General features: G+C 39.7%; 1 protein-coding gene across 5 annotated transcripts in view; it reads left to right on the top strand.

Annotated features, from left to right (window-relative positions):
• The window catches only part of ARNT2 (aryl hydrocarbon receptor nuclear translocator 2), a 104949-nt gene that overhangs the window by 16246 nt on the left and 62957 nt on the right, over nt 1-25746 (top strand). For 3 of the 5 annotated variants that reach the window (XM_074880374.1, XM_074880371.1, XM_074880372.1), the window contains 6 exons: nt 8734-8845; nt 15087-15134; nt 18223-18267; nt 18379-18423; nt 21015-21228; nt 23431-23644. In XM_074880374.1, coding sequence (XP_074736475.1) covers nt 8734-8845; nt 15087-15134; nt 18223-18267; nt 18379-18423; nt 21015-21228; nt 23431-23644 — 678 coding nt within the window. The remainder of the gene's footprint in view (nt 1-8733; nt 8846-15086; nt 15135-18222; nt 18268-18378; nt 18424-21014; nt 21229-23430; nt 23645-25746) is intronic. The other 2 variants (XM_074880373.1, XM_074880375.1) reach the window with 2 other exon arrangements.

Consider the following 25746-nt stretch of genomic DNA (forward strand, 5'->3'; position numbering starts at 1 on the left):
TGCTAAGTAAAAATTATGGAAAATAGCTTTGAATGTTACCTTCTGTTTCTTGCACACAACTTATAATTATGCAGTTATTTTTGGCAAATGCAAAATGTCAGAGGAGGAGGAAGGATCACCATTCATTTCAAATGGAAATGATGCATAGTTTGGGGAGCCTAATTTTTTGGCAGTTTATTTAGTACTTTTGCCACGTGTCACTAATATCAGATGAAATAATATCAATAAAACCAGGGCAAATTAAGGCAGAAAACAATTAAGTGAAGAATTATCTTGTATCAGTGTGTGATCATGTATATAATAGCCTAAGACCAGGTGGGGTCACACTCAGACAGCATAAATGATCCTGCTGCTGTTGACTGCAGTTTCACTGTGACCCTTCATGTAAGCTAAGGACCTGCCTCTCTTCTTTTAATAAAGGTTCCATCAATCCTGAAACAGCCTTTCAAAGCCAGATTTTCATCCTCTCTGCAACTGGCCTTTTACAGTAGCTGCCCTACTTCCCTGCCCGATTTGCCTGTGCGCTTTCCCCACTTGTGACTATTTATACCTGAGACACTTGCCAAGTGTTGGAGGCTCAGGTTGTGTTTTCAGTGCAAGGCTAGTCCAGGTCCTTGGATGTGCTTCTAGCCCACTTTTTGGTTTACTTCCAGACTTTGGGTGTGAGAAGTGCTTTTCTTCTAATACGTCTGTTCGTTGTAATTGTGGTGGAGACCTAGGCACTGTTCTGCTTGAGTTAAAGCCCCCACTTCCGCAGTGAAAATGATTTATCAAATTTTAGAGGCAGGCCAGGCACTTAGGTTCAGGTGACAGTCTTCAAGTTCATTCTGCAGTGCAGATACAAGCCTTGTTTTAATTCTGAGGGGGTTTATTATTTTCCAAGACTAGAGACGCACTTTAAGAACAAGAGCCATTAAGGCCTCTTTTTTAATCTTTTCTCCTTATTTTGAACTCCAGCAAGCTCTTTTTCTTGAGGGGAATGGTCATAGTTTGGCAGGACTTGTCAGCAGTTGGATGTATTGGCTTATTAGAGGAAGTACAAGAAACAGTTCATCTAAGCCAGAGGCTGAATAGATCGAGAAGAGATAACAAGGAATTATGAATGAGAAGTGGAAAAATAGCTAAGGAAAAATGCATGGGCATACGTGTGAAGGTGAATTGGTGCCATGCCACTTGTCAGGAAGATAGGAATGAAGAAGCAGCTAAGCTACCCTTTCCCCTCTTCCCAACCTAACCTTAGGTAGTAATGTGCATCTTCTGTCTGTGCCTCAAGTTGAATTTTTAGTCTATAACAATCTCTGCAGTAGATGGATCATGCTAAAGGCCATTCTGAGTTTATTCAGTTGTATGTGGGTTGTTGGTTGTTCAGGCAGAGAAGGCATAGGCAGTGAGCAGGAATGCGCTCCACATCCTTTTCTTATGCCCTGACGTCTGTGGAAATTGTTGTTCCTCAACCACAAGGGTAGATCTGGATGAATGGAATTACCAGACATGACGGAATGAAGGTGATTAGCATGAAAATTGGAAATAAGAATAAGAAGTATTGTCAAAGTAGCATTCAAAATCACTTAGGAGTACTGTGTGAAATAATTTTTGGTGTTAGAAACCGTAAGATTGATGTTTCCACAGCTGGGTTTTTGGGTGTCATATGTTCTGCATGCCTAGTTTTGGATGCTTCAGAGGACCCTGATTTTCAGTGTCAGCTGCTCATCCTGCCGGGATCTGTCTTGCTTTGTCCCTCAAGCTGAGCACTTAGAGTAAGAATTCCCCTAAAGTAGACTAAAACTCTCTTTGCCAAGGTCTACTTCTAATTCTGTCTGCATCCCACCTTCTTCTGTACATCCCTATGGTGTTGTTGAACTTCAGGGCACGCAAAAAATTATGGTTTGTACTGAGATTCCAGGGTTCCACAGATGGGTTGTGTCGACACAACAGTGAAGTGTGGGGGCATCATAGAGGATTTCACCTCTTTGGCTTCAAATCCTGCTCTCCCCAGTCTACTGATGGGACATACGGTAGATGTCTCTTAGATTTGTTACATTGCACTAACTTTGGCATCTCCTCCAGTCACAGCAGAAAAGGCAGTGAGCAAGTTAACCGGATTTGGCCTCTAGACCACCAGTTAGGCCACTCTCCTAAATGGTTGGTCACTGTCTCTGCTGACTAGCCAGTCCCCCCAAATGATCAGCTTAATTGCGTCATCTCCCTTCGCCCTTCGTGTATACTTAACATGCACCTGTGATGCAGATGGATGATAAAGCTCTGATTTTGATTTTAAAAAAGGGAGTGCTTCTCTAGTAAGTACTCACCACATGCCCTAATTTTTCTTTAAGATTATGGGGGGACCCCCCCCACAGCCCAAAGTACAGGGTATTGTGGTGGAGGGGAAATTTTTTACTTAAGTAGGATTTATATATTATTCATAAAAGCCCTTCCTGTCTTAGTAGCTGTTTCCAGAACCTAAATGGTTAAAGTAGAAAATGTTAGTAATTTTGCTGCAAATAAATTGATCAGTATGCAAGACGGTTGTCACCGGCTGAATCATGGTCCACAGTTAAGGTAAACAGATCTGTGATGACATTTTCTGAGCAGAATACCAATGCTGCTACATTTCTTCCCAGAGGTTTCTGACACTTCTTATATGCGGATAAAATTTCTCTCCAAGAAGGTTTTGTTCACGGGAAAGAAATAGCATCTCTGTAAGTCTTCCTTAAAGGTGGGATTTATGATATTTTGTGATTTATTTGTTATCGTAATTCTGTTAAGAGCATGGAAAGGAATGTTTTTGCTTTTCTGCATTTCCTCTCTGTACAGTAGATCTTTCTGATGTGAAGTCTATTTAAAGTATCTGGCAGTGGAATGCAAGTAAAACAGTATAAACAGAGTTATCAGGAACAATGAAAATGTTTTATTTTTTATATTCTCTGCGAGTGAGCTCTGTTTTACAATCTCTGTAATTAACATGTAAAAGCAGTGACTGAATATACAGCTAGATTTTTAGCATAGGTGTTTCTGTGAAATATTTTTGGCTACATGATGGCTTTATATTTTTATTGGCATATTCTAAAGTAAGAGACATGGTTTAGTTTATTCTTAAATGTCTCTGTGCTAGGCAGAAAATCCCCTTTGCAATTGACTGCAATCAAAACCTTTTTGCTGAGACGCATCTAACTCCCGTATGACTTCAGGGTATGGAAAAATACAGTTTCCAAAGAAGTTTTTGAAATCTGCTTTCTTAGAACATTTAAAATCTCTGCGTACAATGCTGTTCATAGGAGAGGGCATGTTCATAATTCTGTATTTAGCCTTAGATCCACATTTACTTGGAGGTGATTGACATCTCAGTCGTTCTATGGATTAACGGTTGGAAAGCTGTCGCATTTGTATTGATAAAAGTAGAATCTCATTCGTTTAATCAGATGCTGGTATCTGACTTTAATCCTGTTTATTACAGTAGATACTGAAGGATAAAAGAGCCTTGTGGAGAGCATGCTCAGTGGTACCTGACATGTAATAGCAAACCTGGAACTGGTCGTTAAAGTTAATGTCAGGGATTCGAAGTCCACTGAAGTCGGGAAAAGCATTTCTTCAGTAAACTTCGGATTTAAACCTGGCCTTGTCTGTGTCTGGTGTGTGTAGGTGAGGGGATTATAGCCCATGATGCCCGAGTGGCTGAAAATAGTGTGGTTAATAGGACCTTTTGTAAAATGGATTTACAAAGTCTTGTCATGCACAGCGTCTGGTTGTATTTCAAAGCTTCCCAGCAAGATGTATGGCTGTGGTTTCTGGAGAGGAGCAGAGCAGGAAACACCATCTCCAGAGCTGTGTGCTGCAGGCTGTGGAGACACCTGGCCAAATCGGCTGCGCTCCTCTGGGGGTGTCTCCGCAAGTCACAAATTTGTGTCAGAGACAGGTTAGAGCTGCATTTCATGTGGTGGATCTGGGGTGGGGCTCGAGATTTAGAGTTTGGGATTAAGAGCTGTGGTTTAGTAACGCTTTGCCTAAAAAGAGAAGTCCAGGTTCATCCTGGCGTGTTGCACTGTCCAGTAATGCTTGCTGTGATTGTGGTTCACGTGCGCTTTCAAGGTATCCTTGTGCAGCATTTAGTTTGTTTCTTGTGTTTTGCTTTGTGAACTGCACAGTAGGTGTTTCTTATACTAATCTCTATAACAAAGTTTAAGATGAACATGAAATTTATTGGAAATAAATCCCTGTATTTTATCCCTGTATTTTTAATGTACATTTGCAGATTGCCATTTATTTCAAAAAGATCTCTGAATCTTTTGGGGGCAACCTACACACGGTGTTGGAGGAAAGTGTAATATCCAAGCTTGGAGGGTTCAGCAGTGAAATTAATTCTGGACAGAAATGGAGGGACTAATTCTGCTGCTTTTACATTGAGCACTGAGATTGTCCTTGGATTAGTGTGGCTCCTCAGGGATCCCCAAGATGAACATGAGTATTAGTGGCAGGATCAGGACTGCGCCCAGGCATGACAAGAGCTGTTAGGTGTCATATAACTGGAAGAATATCCACTAAAGATTGTGACTGTTGTGCTGGGTTTTATTTTAATAGCATTTCTGTGTTCTTTGGCAGATCTCTAGGTAACTTTCTAACTTTGAAATTAAATACTGTGTGTATTTTTGCAGCAGCAAAGTGATTTCTATTTGACACTAAGGAACTTCTAAATTATTTTTTTTCAGAACACTGCCTTGATGGTTATAGATGATTTTCATGAACATTCAGCCTGACCTTGCTTTACTTTCTGAACATTATACCCTTATGCTCATGTTTTAATTTTGGGTAAAGTAAGCAACACTTGTTTTCTTTCTGTTGCCAAAAGGAAAGTCCACTCTCAGAAGGTCCAATCTCAGAAAGAGAACAGCTTGTTTCCTAATGTTAGTTGCTGCTGAAACACTTCTGTGAACATCAGTGTTAACATGTGTCTGGACGTGGGTGTAGATGAGCCTGGAAATGTGATCTTTATGACTGTTGACCCAGCATGTCTTTTTTTTTTTTTTTTTTTTTTTAAATATATATAACCAACTTGACACCTGCTTCTGCAGTGCTGGGCTTTCGTACTAGTTTATGCTACAACAGAATAGCTTCATTTACTTTCAGGGGGCTGCCCTAAATTTATGTTGATGTAACTTCACACAATTGCAGGTTACCCTTCTGATTTATTTTTTTTTTTCCTTTAGGTCTGTGTCCAATGCATGCTCCTTTTTTTTTTTTTTTTTTTAATGGTAATAGGCTCCCTGGAGTACCTCTCTACCACAATATTTCTATCTGAGATTGAAGTTTATGGGTCTTTTTTTTTCCACTGTTTCTCTTGTTTTCTTCCCTAAGAATGCACAGACAGGTAACTTCTCAGGTGCTTAGCCAGAGAAGCAGCTGACTGTTCCATCAGATTTTTTTTTTTTTTGGCTCTGCCTTCCCAGATTGACCCTCGTTTTTTGAGATAACATGAGATAACTTTTCTGACCAACCCTTTTTTTTTTTATATAAATATAAAAATATCATCAAAGATCTGGTCCTTTTAGATGCTCACGGATGACTAGAAGTAATTTGTGAAGCAACTCGGATCCATTCCATGGTCTCCTCAGAAGATCTTGCAGCCTGCAAGCAGGGAGCTGCTCTGTTTGCGAGTAGAGTTTTTACAGCCACAATCTAGTGCTTATATTTCTGCGCAACCATCCAACTTTGGTAACAGCTTCCAACACCCAGTTGGCTGCAGTTGAGCAATGGAGTCACTTTGTCAGCTCTGTCCCTGAAGTCCTCCTGTAGTGCTCTGGTGTCACTGTTTGTACACTGAGACGGTCTGTGAGGTGCTTCACTGCTTCTCTGGCTGCCCTCACTGAGGCAGGTCAGGTTCTGGGTGCTCCATGGTGATGTTGCCCTTGGAGTTGGTTTCTTTGCTGTATTTGCTATGTGGCTTGAAAGAGATCCAACCCTCCTGATTTCTCCATCTGCAGAACTCTTAATTCTGTTGTGTCAGGAGAGAAATATTAGAAAGCTAACTGCTTTTGTTAGCAGTGTATGTCCACCCTCGAGGGTTTTATGAAAGCTGCAATAGGTCTCTTTGACATGGGAAACTGTGAAGTGGAAAGGTAAACTGATGTATGTGCAGGTCTGTCACACCTTCAGACTGTTGTATAGTGGAAAGTCTTCTGATTTGAAGGGCCTGAAGTTTTCCTCCCTCTTAGTTGAGCTTTCCTGTGGATCCGCTGATTTTTTTTTTCTTGTGCTTATATCTTGGAAATTTTTGAAGACATCCTTTTAGAGTGATCAGCTCAGTGACCTTGGTTTTGTTCTTCCAGGACTGTGAAGACATATTTGAAGGCTATTTTGTGTAAGAAGTTACATTATTCATTGCACTTGTTTTGATGTGCCATTCTAGAGATTCAAGATACCTACACAGTAATTTTTCAGTTTATACCCTGATAGACAGATGATCTATTTGTTGCAGAATGTTGTCTTTCAGGTGTTTTTGGAGACTGATATGACTGAGCCTATGGTTTGGCCATTCCTCTAGCCTTTGTTTTTTTTCTTTTTTCATATAAAAAATACACAGTTTTTGTTTTTCCTTATTACTTGAAACTTAGTAACTACCCTTGCCTCTCATGTCTTTATACATTAAAAGCTAAACATAAGAGCAGAAAAAAACTCAGTCTGCCTAGCCACAACCACCTAAACTGGACATCTGATCAGGTCTGCCTGAGTTGTCAGTGGTGAGAGCAAGGCACCTATAGAAAGAGGTTTACTCAACATATTTTCGATGTGCCTCTAAGCATGGAATGCATAGTAGTGCAAGGATGGTGCTTTGTTTCCCTTCTAGTGATCTATAAAGTTACCTTAAATAATGAGCTTTGACTTTCAGACTTTTAAGAGTAGATGAATCCAACCCTTGGCCTGTTATTACCTTTGTTTTAGATTGAGGAAAATGAGGTTACAAGAATTTCTCAACACAATTACAAATGCAGTATTGTTTTTACTCTCTTAAAATACTGCTCAGAGTTGATCTGAAATTCTTTCTCAATTACTACTTAAAAAAAATATGATCTCCTTGATGATCTATACTGAAATGTGTGTCTGAGTGACAGGGACACTTTGCAGGTAGATTTATTATGTTTTTTACCATCTGCTTTAATAAATGAGTGAGCAGAGCATTTCAAAATGACCTTCGGTTCTATCCATGAAATGTGAGTTTGAATGTTCCAAGTGAATTATTGGCATTAGACTGCTAAAAGTACTTACTCTGGAAATAGTGATTTGCCAGTTGTCTGGATGCTCATGCCTTTATTTGTGTGAAGATATGCTAATATACATTAATGTAGTGTTTCCACCTAGCAGCAGCTTTAGACACAGTGGGTCTTTCTGTGCTGTGGTCTTGTAGGCAGAGGTCTCATTGTTTGTCCTTGCACACTTCATTGAAAAATATTGGATGAGTACTTTTCTCTGTTGCTTTTTAGTTGAAAAAGAGTTAATAAAAGTAAATGTACTAGAAGAAATTCATGAAATCAGTGAATAGATAAAACATTATTTGAAATGCATAATGTTGCATAATGTATTTATATAAAGTGTGGCAGAGATGAAGTGCTCTCCAGACATAATGAAAGAACATGGATTCCTGCTTCCATAATTGAAGTTCTTTTCTATTCACCTGTCGGGGAAAAAATAGCAGGATTTTTTAACAGATTTGCTTTCCATCAGTAAATATATTTATCTGTAGCTCCAGATACTCCGCCAAGTTTTAAAAAAAAGTTGGAAGGAGGATGAATTTTCTTTCAAGATAATTAAATGTTGTGACTGTAGATTTCCATTTCAGAGTGAGTAAAGTATATCTGCATTAAAAAAGTTTTAATTGCTTACATAGTTTACAAGGGTTGCACAGAAGCAAAACATGCTTAACCCATGGGATAGGAGAAAAGGATATAAATACATTACATTCCACTTTTCTTTTTTGAAGTGTAAGGAACTGTTATTAATAGGTTGTAAAAGTACTTGCCATGAGTGGTCTGAAAACTGTTGTGTAAGGTGTACTCTTGCTGTTCCTCCGATCAAAGTTTTGAGGTTTGAAGCTCTCATTAACCTGTGGCTATACCCAGAGCACTGGCAGAGGAATGAGTATCAGCCTGGATTTCAGGCTCGGTTCTGCTCTGCAAGGCACCACACAGAAATACAGGAGGCCTTGGAGCTCTGCTGAGTTCAGTCTGGTCCTCTGAGTGCCACCAGAATATAAATAATAAAAACCCAGGGTCACCTGATAATTCATCCCTACTCTAAACTCTTGACCTCACTGGAAAACTGAGAAGTTTTTGAAGTTTTATTTTTCTTGGTACGCTGGTACCATGATCCACAGCTTCCTTTGCCTTGGGAATTCAGCTCTGCATTTCTCTATAGAGCAGTTTAACTATTGTGGAAGGTTGTTGGCCTTCATCTGACAGCTCCTCTGAGAAGTAAAATTAGAACCGTTAGGTAAATTGAAATACAGAGGTACCTACCTGTGATTCTCTCTGTCTCCCAAGGCACTCATAATGGCTGTATCTTTTAAGGGAGCTGTGAATCTGCTGGTCTTTGATAGGAGAGCTTTACTTTTCCTTAGAAATAAAAAGGAAAGCTTATTTTTTGAAAGGGCCTTTCTCAAATGTTGTCATCACAATTTTCTGCTTGAAGGTAATGGATTAATGGATTTCCCCCTCCCCTGCCCCTTTCCCTACTTCTTCATTACAGAAATGGCATCAGATATTCCTGGCTCGGTGGCCTTGCCGGTGGCACCAATGGCAAGTGGACAAGTAAGAATGGCAGGATCCATGCCTTCCAGAGGAGGAAAGCGCCGCTCTGGGTAAGCCATTTCTTCTTTTTTCAGGTCTGAAACTGGAAATGACTGGTGTTGAAAAACTGAAAATGTACCTATATGTGCAGGTTTATTATGTAATGTTTATGTAGGTAAAGGACATTTTGGCATTAGACACTGATGGTTTGTTTTTCTCTTCAGTGTATCTGCTCTTCCTGCAAGATCAAACTTGCTGATAAGTGTATTGTTTGTTGTTTTGCATGCTTCAAAAGACTTTCAGGTTTGGCAAAGCATCCAGAAATGGAGTTTGGATCCTGTGGCTGTTGTACATGTAATGAATGCATATTGCCTACATCTATTTAATCTCAGAAGGATTTATCATGTGAATAAAGGCAGAGAGATGTGTTCTTACTTGCATATGCAGACTTATCCAACTTCATCTGAAGTTTGGACTTTGAATCTCTCCCTTAGAGGCCTTCTGTTAAAAATGTTTTCTTTATAATCCCAGGTACAGAAATAGCACAAACAATCACTCTTCAGAGATTGTGGTCTACGATATTCTAGGTCTCACTGGAAATGCAGCATAGTCTGCTTCTGGGAGAAAGACCCTCAATCAATTTCAGCCCTTGCACTAGCTTGAGGGCTCTGCTAAAGACGTAAATTTGTTTTATCCAACTTCAGAAGTTGGTGTGGTATAGGGATAGTTTTTCCACGTCAGATTGCTCTGTGGCAACTCATACTAATCCTCTATGTTAGAAGAAAAGTGTAGCAAGAGCTCCAGAAGGGCAGAAAACTACTCTTTAGCATTGACAAACTCCTGTTTTTATCAAAGGTTGATCACAAATAACAGTCTTTAGGTGATGCTTTCGCAGAGATACCTGATCTGAGGTTGATTAGTCTTATATTTGGCCCTAAATATGACAGGCTTAACGGGATTGATAGTGTGAGTAAAATCTTCACTGATGGACACTTAAGGAGAAGACACTGTTCCTTGTGAGAGCTACTGTAGGGATTGTTCACCAAGGTACATTGCCAGTTCTAGGTGTCTGCTCAAGTAACAGTGCAGGAGTGTCAATCCTGGAATGAATTAAGAAGGGAGAAGGTGGACCTTGCCTTGGACGTGGAGCTAAGTTGGTGTGATATGAACACTCAGGATGGTTGTTCTGAGGGGAGTTCCTTCGGACAGGACAATTTGGAGATTTATCACCGCTGAATGTGCTTCATATGCTGAGCTAACTGTATGAAACTGGTCTGAGAAGCTGCTGAAATCTGTCTTTGACAGGCATCACGTTTTTATTTTGAAACTGTTCAATGAAAAAGCCTTTTCAAACTTGCACTCAAAAGAGAAAACAAAGAGTTAACATTTCATTGCTATATAACATATATAACTTTTTGTACTTTTGAATTGCAGGATAGTTGATCTCTTTTTTTGATCGTAAACCATGTCAACTGTGAATACCAGTTTGCAAATTACCGTTACCAAGAGTTGATGCTGCTGATTGTGAAATCTTCTGACTATATTAAATACTGACTTCATATTAATTGAAAGCTATGCTTTAACTGTTGCATTTTAAGTATCATCATCTATTTGTGAGAAAGTGGAGTGGGGGGAGGGTGGGAGGAACATAAAATCAAATTATTTTAAATGTATTTAACATGCAAATCCAGTGAGTAAGTTAGTATAGATTTGCTGTTACACCCAGATGGTGGTATTTTATCTGTGCACCATAGCTCTGAACTAATAGCCCTTCTCCAAGCCTGAGCTGAGGGTGCTTTTTTTTTTTTTTTTTTTTTTGTTCAGTGTGTATGTGTTCAGACCTTGAGGGGAAGAATGCCTGCTGTGTCTAATTCCTCCTAGCTTCTCTTTGAACAAAGTTGCAACTAACACTTGGTCCTTTCATTACTGCCCTGGTGATACATCTTTGTACACCTAAATCCTTGGGCATTTTAGAAATGAATGCTTTGTGTCAAACATAAAGGAATGTAGCTAGTGAACACAGTCATCTTTTCCAGCTTCGGTTATCTCTGAAAATTGTTTCTTTTCTCATAATTGCTGAGGCAAGCTGGCAGAATAATTGCTGTATGGACTTGAATGTAGATCAGTTCAAACTCATTGGCTATCCAGAAGGTGTTTCTGCCGTGTAGGCATTCAGCTTCATTGACAGCTCAGAAAAATATTTTTCCTTTCTATAAATTACACCAAGTACTTTATAGAAAAAAGTGACAGCATAAGATAATGTACTGCAGTGGTCGATGACTACCTTAGATTAATGTAATGTCAGTTCTTTATATAACGTGGTTTTTCTTTAGGCTTTGCTGTATTAGGGGATGTGGGGCTTTTTCACCTTCCTGACTTATCTGTACTTGGGGAGGGAGTATTGGTAGGGTTTTTTGGTTGGTTGGTTTACAGGTGCATTGCTTTTGTTTCAGTTCAGCATATACTCTTTTTTTCTCTGACTCAGAACTGTGATCTGGGGAGGTATGGGGAGGAAGAGACCTCAGCCCATCAGCCTCTCTCCCTGGTTGTACCCCCCCGATATTGTACCGAACAAAAGGCTGTGGTACAGATCCCCATCTGCCTCACAGCTGCATCGGCTTCTGATCATTCCTGCCTGCCTCCTTCCTACGCTGTATAATCATGGCAAGCCATCTTTTGACATTTCTTGGGAATTTTACATTAGTAATTTTGTTGCAGTGTTCAAATCCTCTCCCATCTCAATTCTTTAACCTGTGCAGGACCACCTTGTGGAGGTTTGTTGGGGTTTTTTTTGTATGAAAATGTTTCTAATTAAAAATAAATAATTTTTTAAAGTATTTTTGTGATTATGGTTATTTATGGTACCCACACATCTTTTGAGGAAAATATATTTTAATAAGTACCTCATACATCAGGCCTTTTCATGATTGACATGAACAGTATGAAAGAGGAAAACAAGATTTATGCTGTCTCTTCAAAACAAAAGAGCATAGTGTGTCTTTTTTTTTTTTAAAGTCTCTTTTTAATGGGAATTTTAAATGAAGATAAAAGATACTCTTTCTGAAACTTCTGGAATGATGTCATTTGTCTTAGAGGCTGCTTCTACTGTTTTGCTAATGTGCAATATCGTGTATCTAAACAGAAGATCTTATCTGTCAGGGTATGAGGAGTTTGTTGGAATGTTATGTTTTATGTGTTCTGCTAAAGGTTACAACTGATTCCCTATCTTTCACTGCACTTTGCTGTAAAGCAGGCATGGTGGTTCAGGCAGGACATTGGAATCAATAACTTGATACCTGAGGGTTTTTTTCAGGTTTTGAAAGGGTTTTTTCATTTTGCACAGTGAAATGTGAAATTAGGAAATGTGTTTATTAACAAAGATAGGATAGAGATACATTTGCTGTTGCATTTTTACAAGTATTGACATTTTTAGTGAACTTTATGTTCAATTTCTTATTTTTTTAATGATACTGCATTTGGAATAAAGTCAAGGTTTTTAAGTAGTTTAACAAAGGAAAGACATTCTTTAAAGATTTAGCCTGCTACAGTCTGGTATTGCACCCTAAGCACTCAGATTCTGCTGTGATGAGCCCACTGTAAATGTGGTAGGTATTACCTATGGATATTAACCCATCAGGATCTTCTAAGATGAGAAGCTGATATCCAGCTATCTAGATAAATAGGTGTGTTAGTCCCACTTATTGCTTTGGAAGTAGATATACAGCATGGGCAACGGGACCAAGCCTTAACTGTCATCAGCTTCTCTGTATTTGTCTGCATTATATTCCAGTAATAATAAACTAGACTAAATGTAGTAGAGGTAATGCCTGATGGTGGGGGGAAAATCCATCTCTTAGCACTCAGCTGAAGTATTTGGCTGGAAGCTAAGAAAATCTACCAGGGCACAGGATCTCAGTGTATTGGAGGGTAAGGAAAGGAGTTACAAAATTAATCCATCCCAAATTAAGGCAGCGTTTTATTAAATCCCTGAAGACAAGGCTTTTCCCCATAGGCATATATATTTCCTGCATCCCTTTTCTCCCTGAGTTTGAAACTGGAGCTTTCTCTCAGTTGTGTTTCAATTGCCAGTGAAACCATTGAAGGATATATGCCTGATGTGATGCTTTTGTGAGTGGTTTAAGGTGGAGCCAGCCCAGTGCTGGCCTGAGTGTGCCCTCTGCTTGTAAACAAACAGCTCTCCTCTAACTTTGACTTTCACATTTTCAGTGTAGGTAGAAACATTGCAATTGAAATAACTCAGGAGTCTGTTCTGGAATGTCACCTACAGACGCATTATTATATGTGGGAAGAAGAAGGCAGGTAAGAGGAGACCTTCGGCTAGGTGATAATAAGGAAATGTTAAATTGCTGGGAGTATTGTCTGTGCAGCAGGTCTGGGGAAATGCAGGCTGCTGGTGCCAGCGCTGAGGGCCACCTTTTGGCCAGCTGGGTCCCGGCTCAGCTGCAGACCCAGTGGCGGGAGCCAGGGCGCTGGCCACCGGAGGTCGGTGATGTTCCGCGCCAGGCAGCGGGGAGGTCACTGACTTTGAAACCAGATTTGGTGATGATTAGGTGAGCGAAAACATAATTTATAGTGAAAATGATGATTGCATCAAACTTAACCAAATTAAATGCACATCTTTTCTTAAGACTCTTTGGGGAAATGCTTCCTCCAGAAATGAATAATCACTATTACCATCTGGAAAATATTATTGTGACTTTTCTAATACCATTTCCAATTCCTGTGCTTATTTGCTGCCCTTGTTCTGATTGTACGTAGTTTGCTGTGACTCAGACACATCTTCTATAGACCAGTCTGTCTTGGTTATCAGAGTTAGGAAGCAAGGCAGTATTGCTGGACTGGCACTTGTACTTCTCTATGCTGATGCAGTTTTAGAGAGTGTTTTTACATCATTATTCCCACATTCTGAACATACAAATCTGAATTTTTAATTGGTAGGAGTTTCTTTTAATACTGAGATAAATGTTATTGTCACTTTGCAGGGTTTTTGCCTTTAGTATGACATATCTGTTGTTAATATGAAGAGTGTTAGAGACATGGAATCTGTAATTGTATGAAGTTTTATTACACTGAAATGTTAGAAAGCTTAGTGTTAAAGAAACCCGACAAAATTGTTTGCAAAACAAAACTATGATTTTGTATCTACACAGATTATATTTAAGTGACTGATCAAGGTCTGTATATCATACTAATGTATCTTCTTATTAAAATAAATACACTAATACAATAATTGTATATGATAATTTTATATCAGCTTGGTTCTTAGTCTACCTTAATGACAGAGTCACCCCCTTATAATTGGGATATATATTTGTTCACCTCTTTTTAAAGGTATAAAAATGTATAAAATGCTTTGGAAATTATGCTATTGCATAACTTTGTGGTGACTGAATATCAGTGAGAAGGAGACAATCACACTGCCTAACATAGGAAACTAATTCAGGTGGCTAATTTAGGAAGTTAATCTTCTAGTCTCTCTGTGTAAGAGGTGAAGAAAGAGGTTCTTGCTTTTTGTGGCTCCCTGGAGGAGCCTAACTGGAGGGCTGGGATTCGGCTCAAGGAAGAGCTTGTCTCTTCTGCTGGCTTAAGAAGGAGGTCTGGGACATAAACCACATAAGTGTAGGTGCACGGTAGATCCATAGGTCGTTTTAGTAATGACCACAGGAATACCACAAAATAGTTGCCATCTGCAGACTGGTTGGTAATTTGTGTGAAATGATTGGTAATACAGGGCAAGTCTAAAGAATGTACCACAGTTACAATCAATAGCAGTGACGTAGATAATCCTCTTAGCAGGGAGGCTGGGAGTTTATTCTGCTCTACCTCTAACATGCTTTCTTTAGGCTGGGGCAAAAATAGTGGCCTGGTGTTTATTATGTGTACAGCTTTAGAGCTTTATTTTCTTTAGCCTTAATTTCAGTTCTCTAACATAGAGTCCCCACTGATTTCTGTAAACTTTTATCAGGCCTCAGAGATACTACTTCTGATCATCTCACCAGAACTGCATTTATTTAGTATTTCTTTTTATTTGTTAATTTTAACAGTGCAGATTTCTGTGGAGAAGAGCAATGATTTATTACTTTATTTTTTTAAAACTTGTATTCTTTATATTCCTGGCAGCTGATGAGCTACTTTTAGGTGGTCTGGAGAATATGAGCAAGACTGGAATCTACAGTCATAAACACCTCCAGTCAAAATATAAATCAAAAAAGGCTGAGAACCACTGGCTTGAATGTTCCTATCACCATTGCCAGCATCATGATTACTGATTTGGAAATCTTGCTTTTACAGAATGGACTTCGATGATGAAGATGGGGAAGGGCCCAGCAAATTTTCAAGGTGAGCATTTTCAAAGAGTTGACTAAATCACCGACTTCTTTCAGTGCAGAAAGACAGCTGTCTTGCTACTGATGTTTTAAAGTCAGTATGAATATGGCTGAAGAACTTGCCAAGAACTTGACCTAAATTCTAGTTGCTGTTTGTATCAGCTTCCTCTGCAAATTAGGCATCCTGGCAGAAATCTGCCTAATGTGGTTATTGGCTTGCAAAGTTGACAGTGTGTGTGTCATAATTTTGCTCTGCAGCTATGTCAGATGAGACAATTTGTGATTTTTACCTTATTATTTCAACTGCTGTAGATGAACTTTGGTTAGATGTTGCTGAAGTTGTCTTTCTGCCACTGAAAATGAACTTTATTTTGAATTTCCTTCAGATGTTAAGTGCTTGTTGAGACAATATGACAGATCATAGAGGTGTGGATTGTTTTCTTAAGATTAAAGTTCATTATGTACCATTAGGTGTAACTGAATAGTAAAAATTGCCAAAATAAATGTTAATTAACATGGAATATTCTAGACTAGAAATCAAAACAAACATTAAAGCATCATTGCCATTTTTTCACTTTTCCATTTTTTTCTGGTTTGCATTTTTTTGTAAGAAACCAAGCAGCTGCAGTGAGGGGTAGATACTTTGAGGCCTACAGATAACTGCTGATTATTCAGATTGTAACTGCAGCTCTATAGCAGCAGCCATGTTGAAACACAGCTGTCATGTAGGATTTTAACAAGCTCTTTCTAGTCAATCTGAAAGATAAGTATGCTGAAGATGTGTCATAACACCGTATCATAACCTACTGGACAAGACCAGCAGCACCCCTGTTTAGCTGATGTCATTTACAGAAAGGATATTCCAGTCTCTGGTGTTACAGCTGGTGGTCTGAGGGATAGCCCTAATGTTTGCTAGAAGATATATGTTAAGGGAACAAGGTTTGTGATGAATGTGACCTGATCTGTGCCTACATAAGCGCCAGGATTTCTAGGCACACTGGTGCACGTGGGTTGGTCTCTCTCCATCCTGGCTTCAGCCTTTCAGAGTTTTGTGGTGGAGAGAGCCAATAGTTCCATTATTTTTATTGGAGAGGTATGCTGTGCTGTGCTTAGACTCAGTTGATTTCAGATGTCAGATCAAAATCTGATATTTAAATCTTAAATGCTCTAAACCCCCCAGATTGTTCTGCTTGTAGAGAGTACAGAAAAACAGTGCAGAGACACCCAGGGCCACGTTCAGACATCATCTTCTAGTTGTGCCCTCCTTTTAGGACTTTTCCCTTCTCCAAAACGCTTATGTGACTGACTCCTAGCTTGTCTCGCTCAGAATTATTTGGTTAGCAAAGAACTGCTGTTTAAATGTTTAAGCTAACCCAGCTGGCTTTGACTGAAGTGCCTGAGGAAACACGCACGCAGGGAGGTCAGCTGGGAGACCGGAAGGGAGAAAACAGTGGTTGGAGGCAATACTATCTTCAGCCCAGCCAGCCAAGCAGACAAGCCCCAAGCTAGTGGTAGCACAGGAGGTAGTGGTGTTAGTATGGTACTCCACGTGAGTTAACACACCTTGCTTCTCAGGGACTTCCAGGCCAGCTCAGGTATCTCTGCATGGCATCTCATCGTCACGTGGAGGCGTATGCATGTACTTCTCACGTAACGGCATGTGGCCATTCCTCATTGAATCTCTTTTTGTTTAAAATTTTTTGGGCTCAGTCTGTTCTCTGGGCAGTCAAGTGGAATGAAGTGGTGTTCTCACTTGAACATTCTGAGGGTGCTGGTGTTAAACACAACAAAGAAATACAGCTCCAGTCTTGCTTAAACTTTGTCTTCAGCGTTTGAATGAGTCTTAATGAGGAAGGAAAATATGAAACCTCATAGACAAACTTGCACAGTTGGGGTACTTAAAATTAGTTTTAATTCATTTGAGGAGAAAAAAAAGTTCATTATTAGTTTTTTAGAAGAGAAGATGCTTAATTATGCTGCATTACTTTGTTAGCTAATACATGGGACCTTCATAGGTTGTCTGTTGTAATAAATTACATCATCTTGAAAAGGCATAATTCTAACACAAAATCTCCCTTGACTATTCTTGAGCAGTAAAACTCTTCACTTCTAGAAAAGCTGTTAGCCTTATTTTTGTATTTTCTAAACCTACAGTTTCTGTTTTGGAACAAACAATTTGGTTTCTCCAAAAGTAAGATCTTTTTTAAACAAATGCATCTTTTTGTAACTATGCCAGCAAAATCTAATTTCAAATGATTAGTATGTTTTTAGGAAAGGGAAAGGAGGAGCAGCATGTCATTTTTTGGTGAAATGTCACATTGCTGCCTGTCTCTGGGACCGTACTTCAGAAACAGTGAAGCTTTAATCCCACGGGGCAAAAGTCCCATTGATCTGGATTTTCTCCATAAAGTTGCTGCCAATACACTGCACATACCTGTTTGGGCATCTAACTTCTGTTGATTTGGGTAGGAATGAGGTACCTCGTTACTTCTAGGGATTTAAACCAGTTTTAATTTCACTTCTATCTATCCAGCAGTTTCATCTGCCTGACTGACTTTTGCCAGTCTTCCCAACAGACGGTAGAGTGTCTGTACCTACTAGAGCTTTTTTCTGAAGGCATCATTATATAATGCCTTGCACTTAAGCGCGTGTCTCTGCCCTCCCATGTTATCTGTAGACCATCAGTGCCCTCTGCTGAATGGAGTGAGTTGTGGTTGCAGTCTGGAAAAGATAGAGCTCTTTCACTTCCAACACAGGATGAATACTTCATGGGCTGCTGTCTATAAAAGCTCAGTGGTGTTTTCTGTAATGGTGCTGGTTGTTAAGTTTTCCAAGCAATGAGTGTACGTCAAAGTGTTTGCATAAATGCACTGAAATGTGTCTCCAACTTTTCTGAATATACAAATGAAGCTTTTGAATTGGCATGGCTTGGAAGTTTCATCAGACTCTACGTTTTCTTTGCTTTATTGTTCTCATGCCCTCATTTTTCTTGCTGTTATTTGTAATAGTTTGCAGTTGTGAACCTCTTTGCTTTGTGCTGTGTGTTGACTATCATGCAATGCGTAACCCTTGTAGATTTACTTACTATCTTTTGTTTCTAGGTATGATGGTGATCAAATCTCTGGTGATAAGGAAAAGTTTGCAAGGTAGGCGTGTTCTGTAGAGCTCTTCTGCTGAGAGAAAAGAGGGGGATGTTCGTGTCCAAAAAATCTCAGTACGTGTGCCTTAGCTTAGAGAGCTGGTCATTTTGTTTCTAGGTGGCACGATGATCAAAGTACTGCTGACACAGAAAGGATGGCCAGGTAGGAAAAAGGAAATCAAATATGGCTTGCCTCCATTTTTATTTTATAGAATGCCATTCTGACTGATCAAAAGTCAGGAGGGTTGGCTGATCCAAAAATGTTTTAAATCAGAAATACTAACACTGGACCTAAATGGGTTTGGATCAGCTCCTGCAGTGTCCCAAAATCTAACATCCCTCCAAAATTTCCATATAAAAATGAAGTTAGAAATGGCAGAAGTAGGACATGGTTCTGCGTACATGTTTATGAATGCCAGGGTTCCTAGGGCAGACACATTTGGAAGAGGAGCACAGCCCCTTTTTTTCTTTTAAGGGTTTAAATTTGAACAAGTTTCAGGAAAGTTTCAGGGTTTTGTTTGCTTGAGCGTTTTCATGGCCAGTTCATTAACATACTATTACTTTTTAGCTTTTATGATCATAAATGAAATGGACTGTTGGATATTCTTTTCTTCTCAGAAAGTTTTGCAAGCTCTTTGTTTACTCTTTATAATGGTTGTTATCAATGTTCAGGAGTATTAAAATACTATAGTGGCAGACAATGTAATATGTATGTGGCAGACAATGTAATATGTATTTATAAATGTAAAATATATGTTGAATATGTGTGTTGTTTGTCTCTCTTTTCTTGATCACCATTTCTGTGAAAATGCTGAACTCAGAGCAAGCTTTCATCGTGTAAAAATGCATTTTTCTTCCCCTTGTCCATATTTATCTGCATGTATATGCTGACATGTACACACATGTGCTCTTATGTACATGTGCAGTCACACAAGCTGTTTTGCTTGTGTATGTGTATACAGTCCAACTCCCATGCACACGTGTGTGCTCTTATCTACACATGCACTGTCACACAAGCTGTTCTGCTTGTGTATGTGTATACACCATCCAGCTCCCAGGGGCACTGTTCTCTCCTACAGCTGTGCAGACCCACACAAAGGCTGTTTATCAGCTATTTGAAATGGAAAGGTTCACTATTATGGTGTAATAGATAGTTAAATAGATAGTGACCTTAACCAAGGGGCTGGCTGTAATTTAGTGAACAGCCATGGGCTATCATTGCAGGGACCCATAACTGGATCTCCTGAATATCAGATAGTAAGCATAGGCATCAGTAGGAATAATAACTCTGCATGTAGCTTTAACAAGTGGTATTTGTGGAGACAATGCCTCGTGCATATAACACCTATATGTGCAGGGGCAGGATACACATTGTAAAGCAGGGCAAGCCCATGCGTTCCTCTGTTGCAGGAAGCAGCATACTACAATTCGGATTCTTTTCCTGTGTTTTAAGAAAAGGCTCCATTATTAAAAGTAGCCAAAAAGTGTGCCAAAGCCCAGCTTCTGCTCTCACGATCAGTGTTCATTAACAGTCAGCTTCAAAGAATGTTGCAGTTTCTTTTAATGTTGTGTTATCATACCGGTCAATGCTGGTGGACTCTCCAAGTGATCACCTTTCACATCTTGTTGGATCAGCCAGCGATCCCACAAGAAAATGCCATGCACAGCTCATTGAAATCAGTGGAAGATGCTGCTTTGACATCTGAAGCATCATGTACCTGTCGTGTACTTGTATTTAGCTGCCACCTGACAGGTACAGTATGGAAAAAATAAGTGCTAGGCACTGAAGTATTCTAGGTCCATTTGGACCATTTCAGATGTATATATTGGTGTAATTCATTAATAGTGATCAAGCAGTGGTGATTTACAGTATGGGAAAACTCAGATCTTCAGTTCTGAAAGATTTTGGTGACTATCCATTTTGAGAATTCTCAAATTTGACTCACCACCTCAGTCATATGTTTGCTATAAAGGATGAGAACATTGGAGCTCAGCTGAAGTGGGGCAGCATCAAGTACTGTCATTGTTATTTCCCTGCTGTGCTAGATTGTTCTCGAACATAAATTCTGATCTATGTCTGACAAGCCAGATGTTTACTTGCTGTCTTTCATACTCATTTTATTTGTTTTCTGGTTGTTTTTTTTTATATGTTCTTATACCATATACGGTCCCAGCCTGCAGCCTGATCCTGTAGGCATGTAGTGTCTCCCTACGGGGATGCGGGACGTTACACACACTATTACAGGACTGGAGATCTGTGTTGTCATTGAGTGGGTTTTTTTGTAGGTCAGTGCTGTCGCTTGCTGCTGACCTGATCCAGCTGTTAGTGAGAGGTTTCCTCTAAAAGAGACATTTTATAAGCAGATCCAACACCTTGAGGACTGGAAGCTGTGAGATGCATCACAGCAAATTTGGGAGTTTGGCTGGAGTTGGCAGTTCCTCACGTCTCTATTTCATTTTTTGTCCTTAAACCAAAGGAGATTAAACTGGTTAAGAGATTAAAGCCACAAGCCAATAGCTAGAAATATGGGTTCTTTTCACAGCTATGGGCAAATCATATTTATCCTTCTGTGGCCTGGATTTTCTGTCTATAAACTGTGGGATAATAGTGCTTAGCTTTGTAAAGCACTTTGCTCTCCTGGGGTGAAAACAGCAAAACAAGTGTGAAGTATTATGATTCGTTACCTCCAGTTGAAATTCTTACACTGATCGTGTCTGCTTTTCTGTTGGTTTGGTGTTTCTTTAAATGTTCAGGGAGAATCATAGTGAAATTGAGAGACGCAGGAGAAATAAGATGACGCAATACATCACCGAACTGTCTGATATGGTACCCACTTGTAGCGCATTGGCTCGTAAGCCTGACAAGTTGACAATTCTTCGGATGGCCGTTTCACACATGAAATCAATGAGGGGCACTGGAAACAAATCTACTGATGGAGCTTACAAGCCTTCATTTCTTACAGAACAGGTAGATTTTTTTCAAATGTCTGTTTTCTCTGGTTTGTGGTCTTAAAAGATGTGAGTAAATGCTGAGAGGGAGTAGAGTCTCAGCTTGATCCTTCCCTGTTGTGTAGTAACTGGTACAAGCCACATATCCAAGGTGTGAATAGAGACAATTTTTTGTGAATGCTTGGACTTGATCTTAACCGTATGACAAATCTTTCTCTTCGAAGCAGCAAAATGGACACTCTTGTCATTGAAGTCTGTCCATCTGAAAAGCAAGTCACTTGCTGCCTTTCATCACTGGAAAGGAATTTTCACCTCTAGAACTGGGTTCTTCCCATCCTAACAACGATTCGCTAAAATAGGTAAAAATTAATTTGGAAGGTCCTGCCTCTCCCTCCTGGGTTTAGAGGAAGGTTAAAAACATTGTTTAGTCTTAATGCCTAAGTTGCCGGCAGCTGAACTAGGCAGAGATGAATCCCATCTGTACTGGCTGAGTTACTTCCTTGGTTCCATTTTTGATGGAAGGAAGATGCATCCAGTGCTCAAAAGAAAACTGTGTTTAACTGAGTGCGCTGAAAATTCCTACCACCTTCATTGTTTTTGAAGTCCTTTGGGTGTAATGTGCATTTTTGTGGTCTGAACGATTTAAGCACTTACACATGTAAGTTATGGCTAGAGGCGATACTTCTTTCTATTAGAGAAACAGCAGCTGCTGCTGACCTCTCAGTGTTCACATCTCTACTTACTCTGGCTTTCCTGAAGTGTGTTTCTGGAGGGACTGTGCCATTCAGCTGGTTGTCGGTAGGGCACCCTAGTCACTTCTCATTGCAGCTTTTTGGTTGTGGGTTTTTTTTGTTTGTGGGTTGTTTTTTTTTTTTTAACCTTGCAGAATGACAGAGTTTATCTTAATCTTTGTTAATAATGTGTGCAAAACAGGTCTCATTATCCTCTGTATAGTGCAGCTAGCTATGCAACGAGTTTTTTAAATTAGTTAAGTGGTTCAGAATTGATGTGCTTTCTCTACAATAAAGTGACAGAAGTTGATGGTCTGTTAAGTGTTTCTTCAGATGATTATCCATTTCTTTAGTAGAATTTTCCAGATTGTGATCCTTATCTTATCAGCTAATACCTGCTGCTTGCACACCAGTCATGCTGAGCTGTCTAACCTAGAATGGGACTCAGATTGTCCAGAGCTCTCTCTCCGGGGTCCAGATGCAGTATCTTAACAAGTTCTGATGGTCACTGGAGCCATTAAGCAAAAGCTGTTTGAGCTTGTTTCCGAGGAACTGGAGTGATAGTTATCAGCCTTTCCCATGAGAGGTTTTCAAGTTCTGTTAAGCAAAAGTAGCATTTCTGTGTGATGCATGCAAACACCTGTTTGCACGTGCAATTCAAGGTATTGGGTGTCTAGACCCAGTGCCTGAAAGCAAGGGCCAGAAATGCCTTGCTTTAAAGGCCTATGGCCCCCCTTCCAATCCCCAGGTGGAGTCAGGGCTCTGGGTGGTGTGTGGGTGTCTCAGGACAGAAGTACCCAGGATGATGAGCTGCGTGCCATGTAAAGAAAAGGCCAAAGACAGAGGTGTTCCAGACCCTTTGGATCTCTGAGGCTTCATATTCACAGGCTGGAAAAAGAAAGCAAGAAGTGATACAACCTTGCTGTGTAGTGGCTCAGGCCCCCTAATGGGAGGGGAGGCTGGAGTTTCCTGTCCCTGTTCCCATTACACTTTCTGCCTTTTGTCCATTGACTGTTTCATTTACAAACAGAGCTCATCCTGAGGGGAAGAAGAAAAAACCCAAACCAGAAAGACTTGTTGGTTTCTTTCCAGTTAAATTATTCAGGACGTTTAATTAAGGGATGAGTTTGCCATATGAGTTATAGCTGTTCATTTCCTCTGTCTGTACTCTTAAATAACTTTTTTTAAATGTTAGATGCCTATCACACAGTATGCAGTGAGTTTTAGTTACTTAATTTTCCTAAAGTGCATTGAGATCACCAGATGAAAGGCAATAAAGGAAAACGAAGTGTTGTTTGTTATTAAGATCAGCAATTGATGGCTTGCTGCAAGTTTGGTTGTGTTGTTATATCAATACTGCAGTGAAAATCTCTGCCTGGGTTGTGATCAGCTACTAAGATGGCAAGAAGACCATATTCTTTGGCAGTGACAGGTGTGTTATTTAATTCCTTTTTCTTGCTGGCATTCTAATCAAATCCTTTCTTTGGAAGGAACTGAAGCATCTTATCCTGGAGGCTGCAGATGGGTTCCTGTTTGTAGTCGCAGCTGAGACAGGAAGAGTGATCTACGTATCGGATTCTGTGACTCCTGTGCTGAACCAGCCACAGTCTGAATGGTTTGGCAGCACTTTGTATGAACAGGTTCATCCAGACGACGTGGAAAAGCTGCGAGAGCAACTATGTACATCTGAAAACTCTATGACAGGTCAGATATGTCCAATGTATGGTTCTGGGTGTTATGGATCCCTGCAGAGTTTTCCTGACATTCAAAATGCTTGGTTTAAAAATCTCGTATAAATGAAATTCAGCAGGATTAAACTGCATTTTCTTGCAGGCAGTACAATAATATAAATCTTCTTTTTCATGACTACATTTTGCTTCCTATTTGTTTGACTTCAGTCAAACCACCTTCATGTAGCTCTGCATTCAAACTTCTGCCTTGGGAAGGTTTGGAATCTGGATTGTTTTCAGGTTTGGTCTGGAAATTGAGATTGTTTTCCTTTCGTCCTCAATGAACTTCTGACTTCTTTACAAATATGTGTTTCTTTAGGGCAGTGTTTATTTTGAAGGCAAAAATCATGCTTCAGACTTTTCCATTTTCATAAAAGTTCCTTGCGGTTTGCTAACGGGAATCCTGGGGAAAAAAATCCAGTGTTTGGCAGCTGAAAATCTATTGCATTTTAAATGGGAGGCTTGCTCTTATAGCAGTGGTGTAAGTTAGCTGTAAGTTGACTACCTATCATTTTGCACATAAAACTAAACCATATTCATATATTCAGTAAAACTCTGGCTCTTACAGTTATTCATGCTCATGACTGCCGATAGGCAACTACCCATGTCTTTAACAGGATACGTGTATGTTAGAGCCATAAGAATTGGCTAAATCCTGTTTTAACTCAAACTTGGAAAGAAGGAAATCCAGGTTCTCTTTTTGTTCTTCCACATAGTATGTTTATAGCTAAAGGAAAAAAGCTAGGGAAGAATACTTAAAACAAAATACTGATCCATGCAAAAATCACATAATTTCTCCTTGCTTTAGTAATTCAAAATTCTGACCTGGTTTGCTGGAAGTTTTGTTGTGTTTCATAACTCAAAGGACAGGGATCCAGTTTTGAGTGAACCTGCACACTGTTTACAGCTTCCATGTCAAAACAGTGCCAAATTCATGATTTCCTGTGGTTTGAATGTGATGTGGTTTTGGCAGAGCTTTCATGTATTCAAATTGGAAACTCAAAGCAAAATTCTGTGGTGAAAATCCAGATGGATCAAAACCAAGTGAACAGTTAGGGGAACCTGTGCAGAGCAAAACAGCTGAGTTTCATACCATGAGACTTGCAAAAGAGGATAACCTCTGTTTTTATTATGTAGCATGTAATACGTTTTAATGTACATACCATCTTCCTCCAAGAAGCAGTTACTCCAGAGCCTTAGTGAACAGTCATGTTTTGACTTCCAAAAGTGCTCAGTTATGGGGCTTAACCTGCTCAAACTAGAGCAGGACTAGACAAACAGAGCACTTCTGAAAACCCAACTATTTTTTCACGTTTTAACTATGTGCCTTTCTTTTACACTGAATTCATCTGCAGCCAGTGGAAAGAGAAGTTCAGATAATAGTATTTATAGGGCTGAATCTTTTCCCTGCCTGAGTCTTTTGGAGTTGTCAGATTGACACAGAAGGCCCGTAAATCTGCTGTACATGGACAGCTGAATGTTTTCCCAGCATGAGGAAGGCATCAGCCTGTTTAGAGCCAGGGTAGCCTGCTTAGCTACACTCCCTAAGGTGCAGAGGCAGGCTGGATGTAGAAAAGTGCTTTTTAGGGACTGGAGAGCGTGTATAGCGCTTGTTTGGAACAGTTACAAGTAGGAACAGTGTGTAATTGGTCCTCACTATATGGGGCACATTGTGTGAGTTTTCCTTTACAAAGTTATTGTGGTTAGATGTACAGTGCAATTTGGGGGCCAGCTGAACATCTCACAAGCCATAAACACAATCACCGTTCTGCTTCTGGATCAAGCACAGATGTATAGTTGTATGTACATCATCTCTCATAAGATCATCATAGAACAGATTTTTAAGGTGTCTGCTGCGTTCTTCTAGCTTTTTAATAAAATTAGTGTGAAGCAAGTGACATCGTCATATAGTCCCGCTGTTTGAGTAGTTTTGTTTTAAAGATGTGACCGGTGAAGTTCATTTAGTTAGTGTACTAGTAGTTTTGTCAGTCTGTGGAGCATATAGATAAACAGAAAGCTGTAGATTTGTTATACTAAACGTGCATATCCTTGACCTTGTAAGGTACCATTAAATAG

This window comes from Strix uralensis, chromosome 11 (assembly GCF_047716275.1).
Source record: "Strix uralensis isolate ZFMK-TIS-50842 chromosome 11, bStrUra1, whole genome shotgun sequence".
NCBI classification, from domain to species: domain Eukaryota; kingdom Metazoa; phylum Chordata; class Aves; order Strigiformes; family Strigidae; genus Strix; species Strix uralensis.